This window comes from Pagrus pagrus, assembly GCF_965226575.1.
Source record: "Pagrus pagrus genome assembly, chromosome: 10".
Lineage (NCBI taxonomy): Eukaryota > Metazoa > Chordata > Actinopteri > Spariformes > Sparidae > Pagrus > Pagrus pagrus.
In genome coordinates, this window is record NC_140194.1 from 14,124,952 (window position 1) to 14,135,029 (window position 10,078).

Here is a 10,078-nt window from a genome sequence, read left to right on the forward strand (position 1 = left end):
TGGAATCTGTTATCAGAATGATTTTAATAAGGTTGAGGAAGTATTGTCCATGTAACCGCAGCCAGTGTAAGTGATTTATCAAGCTAAAATGCCAAATATTTTGTGGTTCCAGCTTCTCAAATGTGAGGATTCATTTCTTTTCTCTTTTTATATAATCGTAATTCAAGTCTTTGGTTTGTGGACTGTTGTTCAGACAAATCAAGCAATTTGAAGACGTGACATTAAGGGATTTTTTTCTGTTTAAATCAATCATGAAAATTGTCTGTATTTGCACTCATACAGTTGTCTTTACCCAGATCTCCTATAGTTGAGTAGATAATGACCTACTTTAGCTGAGTGCTCAAACTGCCAGCGCTGCTCATGGACAGTATGAGTGGTGGTATCTGAGTGGATGTGTCAGTCATTCTGTAACAGCATGTGGAGCCTTCTCTCTGGCTACCCAGCTGTGGGCCAGAGCTGCTCAGTACCAGATGGTGGTTGCCCTGAGCGTGCATGGTGGTGCCATGTGTCACCTTGCTTCCTGTCCTGTCATGCCCTGTATAATCCCCAGGAGGAGGACTCGGTACCCCCACGGCCACCCCTACCCGAGTCCTATGAGCCCAACCCCCCCACTGTGCCCCCTCTGCCCTCTCGTGCCGGTGTTCGCCCTTCATCCCTCCACAGGCCGGAGGAAAGGAAGGCCAATCAGAGGAACGGCACGCACAGCGTAAGCTCGTTGACCCGTTGACCTCATGGTTGACCCTGCCCTCAACTGTGTCATCACTCGTCATTGCTTGCCGTGATGGTTTTCACTTTCATTTTGATGGACTTCTCATGTCTTTTGGATTGTTTTTGGTTCAATCATTCACTCATCCTTTTTTTTTATTTGATGCCATTCTCTCATCATCTTTGTTTTTCAGTTAATTGGATGAAGCCTCGCTCGTGCATTTATGTTTTCTCATTTTAATTTATTTGCCTTCTGTTTCTCTTTCTGTGTTGAAAAGTGGTGTTTTTGTTCTGTTTTGTTGTGTTTGGCCTTGGTTGCAAACCAAACTATGTCTGAGTTGAAATGTGTCTGCCTGCTGCCTGCTATTTCATTTAGCTATAAAACTGTGTCAAACTCAAAGCACATGGAGAGTTTTTCTTCAAGCTGTATATACCTTTATGTTTTAAGATTGCCATGTCTGTAAAAGCAATCATTTTTATGGAAAATGTTTGTTTGCCAATCTTCTTTATGTCATTCTGTAACAGAAAATGTCACTTTTTTAATGTTTTATGACTCAATTTGGAACCAAACTCATAAATCAAAGTTGTTCTGTATTTGTGTTGAACTTGGTCTTTCTCTCTTATCAGCAGGGCCCAGACTACAGGCTGTATAAAAGCGAACCAGAGCTCACCACAGTGACCGAAGTGGATGAGAGCAATGGAGAGGACAGATCTGAACACCCGTCTGAACATTCTGGAAACAAAGGTACATTAGAGTCGAACAAAACCAAGTAATTTGATTCTAGTTTCTGAAGATAAATTATACTCTTGTATGCATCATGACATTTGCAGAGGTATCACTTTGACACAGAGGATAAACACAAGGTCAGGCTGTTCTCCAAAGGCTAGGTCAGTGTATCTCATAGTGGTTGGATAACCATGGGGACAGCGGTATTTGTTTCTGTATTTTTCTGGATTCCATTTACACAATACTGATCAGGGTTTATATTAAGACTTAACCACAGTACTTTCTCTGTGAAAACGTGGTTGAAAATGTCCAAAAGATCAAAATGGCATACATTTGGTGAAACAGCTTGCACAGCATAATCCAGGTGTTGTGAAGATGAATGATTACACGGTAGCTCCACATTTGTTCCACATCACCACACAATCAATAGCAGCAATGTGCAAACGCTGCGGAAAACACTGTCGGTAGTGTGTACCAGATTTTCTTTTCCGAAGGTTAAACTTCTCACCGCCGTACAAATAATTTTATCATCCAAACCGAAGGAAACATGACTTACCAGCCTGATGTCATAACCACTGTAGTTGTATTGTTTACCACTCTTATACTCGTAAGTACAAGCTTACGTCCTACTGTAATATGTCTTAAATTTGGTTGTTTGAAAAAAAATTGTTCTGAGAATTTTCCGTTGTGACACAAACATATTCTTTTTTAAACTCAGTATTTGTGTCCTAAAACACAATTTACGGCTCAGTAAGTTGCTGTTTAATTTCAAAGCTGTGTCACTGAACCAGGTGGCTAACTGACCCATCGTCTTGTTTGTTCATACCTGACAGGGATGTCCTACCCAGTGGGAATTGTCCCACCCAGGACCAGATCACCAGTGCCTGAGTCTTCCTCCATAGCTTCATATGTTACCTTAAGAAAGAGCAAGAAGCCTGACCCCAGGACGGTGAGTCCCTGGACTTAAACCTACACTGCACCATAGCAACTGCAAATAGTGCTTAGTTTGTTTTTACCTTTAGAGCCGATGGATGCTGCTGCATATTATGATCACTTGCTGGAAACTTACTTTAAAATGTAAGGGCTAACACTTATTTTCCTTTGTGACAAACCAAACATCTTTGTCTCTAAGCAGCAGAAAAACAATTTCAATAGTGATAATGAATAAATAAATGCTTTTTTCTTCTCATTATGAGCTGCCTGTGGTTCGCAGCAAACTGGCCACCACTTGATTTTCTTAATTGGTTGTTTTGGTCATTAAGCTGTTGTGTGAAAGCTAACATGTGGCAAAAGAGGCAACTTGTCACACGGCCAGGGTGTGACTCCTACTCTTAAAAAAAGGCTGTCATAAAATAGATGCCAAGCTTGGTTTATACAGTTTCCAGCCTCAAACACTAACAACTTAAATATACTAACCATGTCATTACTACACCACACTGAGGGTGTGTCCTGTTTGTCCTGCATGTATTTGTGTTTAAAAAAGAGATGTACATATAGTATAAATGAACCTATGTGAACATACTTTAGTCTTCCCTGTAAGCCATATAGCCCACAGTTGTAAGGAAATTAGTTGCAGGCTCAGTTTAGGCCCTTGGACACCAGCCTCTTGAACAATCTGGCCAGTGGAGGCTTCGTCCTGGGGCTCTGGACAGAATCCAGATCTGTCAGTCCCTCCGGCATGGCACAAACCTTAAGTGAACAACTTCTGCTCAGTTCACTTCACATCATCTGCCTCTCTGAGCGCACCCATGTGTGCCAGTGGGAGTGTGTGTGTGTACAGCAGCCAGTCAGGTTGCAGCCACATGTGTTTGGACTTGTGCTCATTTTTGTTCTAAGAGAGTGAACATTAAAGAGGCATTTCACAATGATGATTGCGGTTATTATGTCAATCTTGACTGTTTTAAAGAAACAATTCGTTTTTTCAGAATGTGCAGTATTGCAAGAGAAGATGTGATTATTCTGCCTGGTTAAGTTTAGACTGTTTTCAACAATACATAGTACTCACTGCCTCCACCAATTTCCACTTAGCTACACACTTGAGCTGTAGCGTGCTGACATTTGTCTCCAAGCATTGAATTTCTAACAGTGATGCTACATTATTATTAACTCTTATTTTTTCTGTGTGTTTCTGTGCCCCTCTGTGGTGCTCTTGCATGTCTGTGGTCGTCGTCTCTGGCCAACAGGAGCGTCCAAAAAGTGCAGTGGAGCAGCAGCTGTGTGCTGCAGAGAGCGGCCGGCCCAGGATGAGCGTGGAGGAGCAGCTGGAGAGGATCCGCCGCCACCAGCAGGGTGCCCTCAGGGAGAAAAAGAAAGGCCTCAGTATCAGGGGTGGCAGCCAGGAGAACACGCCTTCTCGCAGTCACTCATTTAACAAAGAAAACCATTTTCGCAGTGTACAGGTACAGTATTGTGGCGACTACTGCAGACACTAACAGCACCCTGGCCAAACTGAAATTTTGGAATCATTTTTGTCCTTTTTTTTCTGTGCCTTTCCTAGTCTCAAATGAGGCGCAGAGGTGACGTGATCAGCAGTGACATTGATCAACTGGAGGCTTCACTCAGGCAGCAGGAGGTGGTGAGGGAGCAGGAGACGCCTGCCGAGGAGATCGCCCGTCTCAAAGAAGCCTCGCAGGCTGACCACATAAATATGGACCGAGAGGTAAGGCACAGCAGTTGGCTGTCTTAGTCAGACTGAGACTGAGAGGGCTAATATTGTCACGGGCAATTAGTTAGGAAATGTTTACTACCAGCATTTAAGGTATTGTGTGTTTGATTCTTAATGCCACAGCAGAAAATCTGTGTATTTTTCAAATGAAACTGGAATCATTTAGAATAAAATTGATATAGTTACATTGTAGTAGCAGCCCCACAGATTTCCAGCCGTTATGCTCTCTCTGGCCCAGAGACGTAAAGGAGGGAAAGAAACGGCTGAATAGGTCGGTGTGTTGACTGGGGAAACTACAGGTCACAATCCCTTGTATTAGCAGCGCCGCCCAGCACCGCATGAGATGCCGGGAGATGTGATGCTAGCAGGTGGACCAATCACAGTTGTGGCGGTCTGAGTCACTGTGACTATAAAAAAAAAAACACCAAAAAAAATGGTTTACTCATATTTCAGTCATTACAGTATCATACTGTATTGGTATTTGTATTTGTATTGGCCTTTTTTATGAATCATTTACTCTATTGTTATTACATTTTTAGAAATCAATCTATTAAAATGCAAAAACACAGCAGCCAGGATTTATTCCAACTCCAAAGTGAGCATGACACAATGACCATTCATATTAAAACCTTTTATACGTTGCCTATACGCCCTGCACTTCATTTTAAGTTTCTTCTTGATGTTCTTACAAAAGTTCACAACCTTTTTCTGGATTACATCAATGAACCCCTCACAGTTTGTGTTCCTAACTGATCTCTGCATGCTGCAGAATGTCTCACATTAAGTGTTTCTCGCTCTAGGACAAAGCCTTCGGCGATGCTCCATTTAGCTCTTACGCATCCAAAATGTGGAGCAGCCTCCCTGTAATGTAGATAATGACAAAATAGACCAGCATCTGTTATTTATTTTTAATGTCTTTCTGATTTAATATCTCCATTTATTCACTGTAGACACTTTTAGATTATAGTTTTTTTCTGTATGGCACACAGTATCGTATTCTTTACTGTGAAGTGTGTTAAGAAGTGTTCTTTGTGTTCTTTCTTCAGCTCTCTGTGCCTGACAAAGTGCTGATTCCTGAGCGTTATGTGGAGTCAGACCCCGAGGAGGCTCTGAGCCCTGAGCAGGAGGCTGATAAGCAGAGGAAAGTTGATCGCATCAAAGCCCTTATAGCCAAAAACAGGTAAGCACACACTCTGTACCAGTAACATTTTATCAGAAAGGACAGGGATGCTCAGACCCTTGAAGGGAGAAAAGAAGTCTTAGGTGAAAGGCCTGTCTTTGGAGGTGATCGCTGATATTTCCCAGCAGATGTCATGCATAAAATTCCTTGTAGAAGTGAGGAGTACAGTAAGCCTGGGGTCATAGCTGGGCATCACTATATGTGGCTCAAAAGGGGCAGATCAGTGCCTTAGATGTGCAGAAACATCCCTGCTCTTATCTCCTAGCCATGGTGACATTTTATTCTAAATGTCAGCCTTCTTGGATTGATTGAAAAGAGATAGCTTGTCTGTCCCGGGGTAATTGTGTTAATTCTGAAACTATGTTTACACTTGAAGCTGTATAACATATATCAATGCCAGAGACCATTTTGTATATGTGTGTGCTCCTAGCATGCAGAATGTGCTGCCTAGTTTGGCTCTAAGCCCAGAGGAGGACACTGAAGAGGTGGTTACCGTACAAGAGAAAGAGAAGATGATTAATATCTCCTACGAGCTGGCAGCAGAAGCCTCCAAACGCAGCAAGCTGGTAGCAGGTACGTCCCTAGAGAAAAGAGCGAGGAGGTGGTGGAGGGCTTGTTCTTAAAGATCACAACTTTTTTTTTTATTGTTTTATCAAACTGCCGCTGCTTCCATTGTGTATGTGTTGAATCATTTATCATTGTAGTTTACTCTTTAATTTAATTGATTTCAGTCATCATTTCCTCTGTTGTTTGGCTGTTTAGTAATTAGCTGCTGATTTAATTTGTGTGCCTTGTTTGTGCTCAACATCTTGATCTGTTTCATTGCAGTGAAAAGCCTGTCGCCCTCTTCCCCACCCCTTCCACAGTCTCCTAACACACCCCCTCAACTCACTGATGGGTCTCACTTCATGTGTGTGTAGTAGCACCAGTAAGGGCCTTCATCAACATGTTTTGTCCATACTCACAAAGCTAAAGTGTTCTCAGTGTTGTAATTGTTGTCCCTGGGGAGAAGAAGCACGTCAGAATGAAGGGGGTGATGTCAAGTTTTGTAAAAGTACGGGGAGGGGAAACAGTTGCGATGTGTTTGTATGCACTCTGTCTTAGTCGTGTAGGCACATGACAGCTCAGCGTTCAGTCGGACAATATTTGTTGGGTAATAGGACTTAAATGACTGTTACATGCACCCAGTGGCGACTTTATTAGGTACACATGTTCAATCTAATGCAATTCAATAAAACAGCTCAACCATAAATTCTATCATTATAAAGTTAATTATGTTCAGTTTCTGTTGACATTGTTGAATATTAATTACATTAAATTAGTTGTTAATCACTAAGGTCATAGTTTATGTGTTGTCCATTGACTGTATATAAAGAAGGGCCATATGACAGCTCCCCAAACGGTGAAGCCAAAACATCTCGATCGCCACCTGATGGCTGGCAGCAGTATAGGTCATAAACCCTCTATGTTAGCTGATGGGACATGGGCCAACCTAAAAGCTAAGAGTACATATCAAATACATTTTCCCCAGAGATGATACCTGTCATTTTTGGTCATTCTTATCAAGCTGATGTATTTCAAAGTGTTGAAAGTTTGGTTTTAATTAAGTGTGAGGGGTTACTTGTCATTTTTCACAGCTGTCCCCTATGAGTGGAAAGTGTCACAGTGTGATGTCACAAAGTTACAGAATTAAAGGCGAGACCACTGACGAGGCGTTTCAGGAGCAGTGTTTTCTGTGGGAGAGAGGAGCTTCTTTTGTTGCTGACATTGGGCTTTTTAATTTTAAAGAACCTATAGAAACACTAAATGCTTGGTAATTCTCATTTAACACCTCAATGATCGTCTCAACAAATAGTGACCATTATAGGAATACTTGAAGTAGACAGGTGTACCTAACAAAGTGCCCACAGCTATGAGTCTTAGGAAATCTTAGGTATCCATTGTCTAGTATTATTTTTGGAGAATAATTTGACCTTTGCCCTCATTCTCAAACCTTTCCTTCTCTCGCTGCAGCACAGGCTCTGGCCTCAGTGAAAACCTACACATGAAGGAAAGAGCAGTGGAGGTGTAAAGACGCCTCAGAAGACTTCCCCAAGGACATCAGCACAAGGCCACGGCCTACAGAGAGAGAAACTGCCCACTTTGTTCTCTAGGGTCTTGACCTCTGACTTCTGTATGCTCACTGTGACGTCTTAAGCTTCTATGCCACCAACGACACTTTTTCTGTGTGACTTTTCTCTGTTATTGCTCCTCTTTGGGGTACCACAACCTCCTCAACCTGCTGAGACAACACAGCTCTGGTACTGTTACCATTTCAGTTCCATTTTCAGTTTTTACAAGGCTTTTAAGGTTATTTTTATTATTTATATGGTTTTATTATGTTCTTGTTTGAATATGGGCCAACGTCTATCTGTATATGAATATATGAGGCTAGTAGACTGAGCTCTCTTGTGAGAATAAGGGCCTGTGATAAAAATCTTTTGGTCCATGATACATTTTCCATTCATGTTTCACCACCTCTGCAAAAGGTTTCAAGAATACGTTATTTTACTTCCGTTACGTCTTTTAAAAAGTCACTCAGTCTTTTTTCCAGGCATTGGTCATCAGCTAACCATTCATATTTATCATATATTGTAAAAAAAACATGCAAAGATTAGTATATAAAACATGTAGATCTCTCCATTATAACAAAAGGAGGGGATACTTTATTGCTGCAGACTAAGATTCTTTGTAATCTCTCCTGTTTCTGGGTTGTAAGTATGAATTAATGGGATCCTCTGCAGTCCCTGTCGCATTGTTGCCGACATATATGTGAATGTTCTGGCTTTAGTCATTCTATACTGTCTTTTTTTATTGCCGAGAGATATATTTAAACTGAGAGAAGGAAACAAAAGAGTTTGGTTCTATTTTATGACATGTTGGTTTGAAGTCGTGGAACTAAATAAAAAAAGATTAGCACATGTAAAAAGCAATAAAAATAAAACGTTTGTGGATCCAGGATTATTTTTTGTGTGTGTACAAAGTGTAATTATCAGAGGTTTACTGTGTATATAATGTACATGGTAGAGCAGGATGGGATGATGTATCCAACATATGGTTACAGACTAGATTTGATTTGCAAATGTTCATATTCCATCTGTTTTATATCATGTTAAATAAATGTTGCTGTTCTTAACAAATAAATGCATTGTGCTTTTTTACCGCCCTTCCAGCCAGCTGTAGTGGACAAATTGAGAATGAAGCCATGTAAACCTGCTTACTGGAGTAATGATTTTAATTAGCTTCATCAGATATAAATGTAAAATGTGGGCTGATTAGATTTGGAGACTCTGGCTGGAGGTCCTCAGGTTGCATGACTGCCAGTTTAAATACAAACCAGTGGCTCCCTCTTGTGGTCGTTTGGCTGCTGCATCAGTAGTTATTCCTCGCAGTCAATATGTCCATAAAAAGTCAGTTTTATCCTTTTTCAGTATACGTACAAGTATATATATATATATGTGTGTGTGTGTGCGTGTGTTTGTTTGATTCTTAAGTACATATTTTTTCTAGAAAATTACTTTTGATACCTGAGTAGATTTAACATCAGATTCTTTAATACTTTTACTCAAGCACAATACATATGGGTGACTTTCACATTTACCAAAGTAATATTTTAACATGACATTTTTGCTTTTACTTAAGTATACTTTTGGGTACTTTTTACAACACTGAACATTAACTACTCTAAGCTTGATGGCCAAAAACATTCAATAGATAGCCTACAAATAATTGCATCACGCAAAAGAGGAATCAGCCACAGGCGTTTTTTCACATAACAGTTATACTTATATTTGCGATCACCACTGCAATTACTTATTTTTTTTGTAATTTTGTGATGCTTTGTTGACATGTTGCATGTAAAGAACTTTGTAACTCTGTTTTTAAAGGCACTATATAAGTAAAGTTATTATTATAATCCAGCAACTCAAAATTTGCCCTTTTAAATGGCAAATAACTGATTAAAAATGAATAAATAAATAAATTGACTTAGAATACTTTAAGGCTTTTACTTAGGAACAATTCATGTGAGTGACTCACTTTTACCAATTATTTTAACATAATATCTTCACTTTTACTCAAGTATGACATTTGGGTAATTATTACAACACTGTCCATAACAGTGTCCACCTGATGATCTACATAACTTGCAATTTAACTCAAATGTGTCTTGCTGGAGGAGGATGAACACAATTTAAAGCATTATTATTTTTATCATTATTATTATTTTTACATATTTTTGTTTTTTCATTTAATTGTGCAGTAACAAACAAGGTGTTGCCACTCCAGGAGAAAGACAAAAACATAGAAAACGAAACAAACAAACAAAAAAACAGACGAACAAAAGTATAAAAAGAAAAGAAAGCAAACAAAGAACAACCAAACATCAGAAACTAAAACATCAGAAGGGTGAGTCAGTAAAGCGATAAGTGAATAACAGACTCCAGTGGTCTATAATTAATGTAAGGAGGTATGTACTACACGGATTTACATTAAGAGCAAATGAAGCACATAAGAGATTAGGTTTTAGCTCATTGGCAAATTTGAAGTCTTCAAAAAGGGAATCAAGGAATTCAGCCGTTTGGTTTTTGTTAAATGCTGTTATTTGTTCCATTGAGAGGTGTTTTGCCAACAGATCAAGTCATTGTGAAGTTGTTCTTTTGCATCTAAATTTATAGTTGAATCATGGTGACCTTTTTTGCGATGGTAAAGGTGATAAGTATGGCCTTCTGGTCATTTTTGTAAGTGACCAATTGGTGTGAGG

General features: G+C 39.9%; 1 protein-coding gene across 17 annotated transcripts in view; it reads left to right on the forward strand.

Moving 5' to 3' along the window:
- Window positions 1-8,460, forward strand: part of LOC311263933 (pleckstrin homology domain-containing family A member 5-like) — a 90,940-nt gene extending 82,480 nt beyond the window's left edge. For 5 of the 17 annotated variants that reach the window (XM_084364317.1, XM_084364330.1, XM_084364319.1 and 2 more), the window contains 9 exons: window positions 551-706; window positions 1,333-1,450; window positions 2,266-2,381; window positions 3,616-3,831; window positions 3,930-4,091; window positions 5,144-5,277; window positions 5,708-5,850; window positions 6,106-6,205; window positions 7,291-8,460. In XM_084364317.1, the coding sequence (XP_084220443.1) occupies window positions 551-706; window positions 1,333-1,450; window positions 2,266-2,381; window positions 3,616-3,831; window positions 3,930-4,091; window positions 5,144-5,277; window positions 5,708-5,850; window positions 6,106-6,197 (1,137 nt within the window). In that variant the 3' untranslated portion in view covers window positions 6,198-6,205; window positions 7,291-8,460. The remainder of the gene's footprint in view (window positions 1-550; window positions 707-1,332; window positions 1,451-2,265; window positions 2,382-3,615; window positions 3,832-3,929; window positions 4,092-5,143; window positions 5,278-5,707; window positions 5,851-6,105; window positions 6,206-7,290) is intronic. The other 12 variants (XM_084364326.1, XM_084364331.1, XM_084364320.1 and 9 more) reach the window with 5 other exon arrangements.
- The last annotated feature ends 1,618 nt before the right edge of the window (window positions 8,461-10,078 follow it).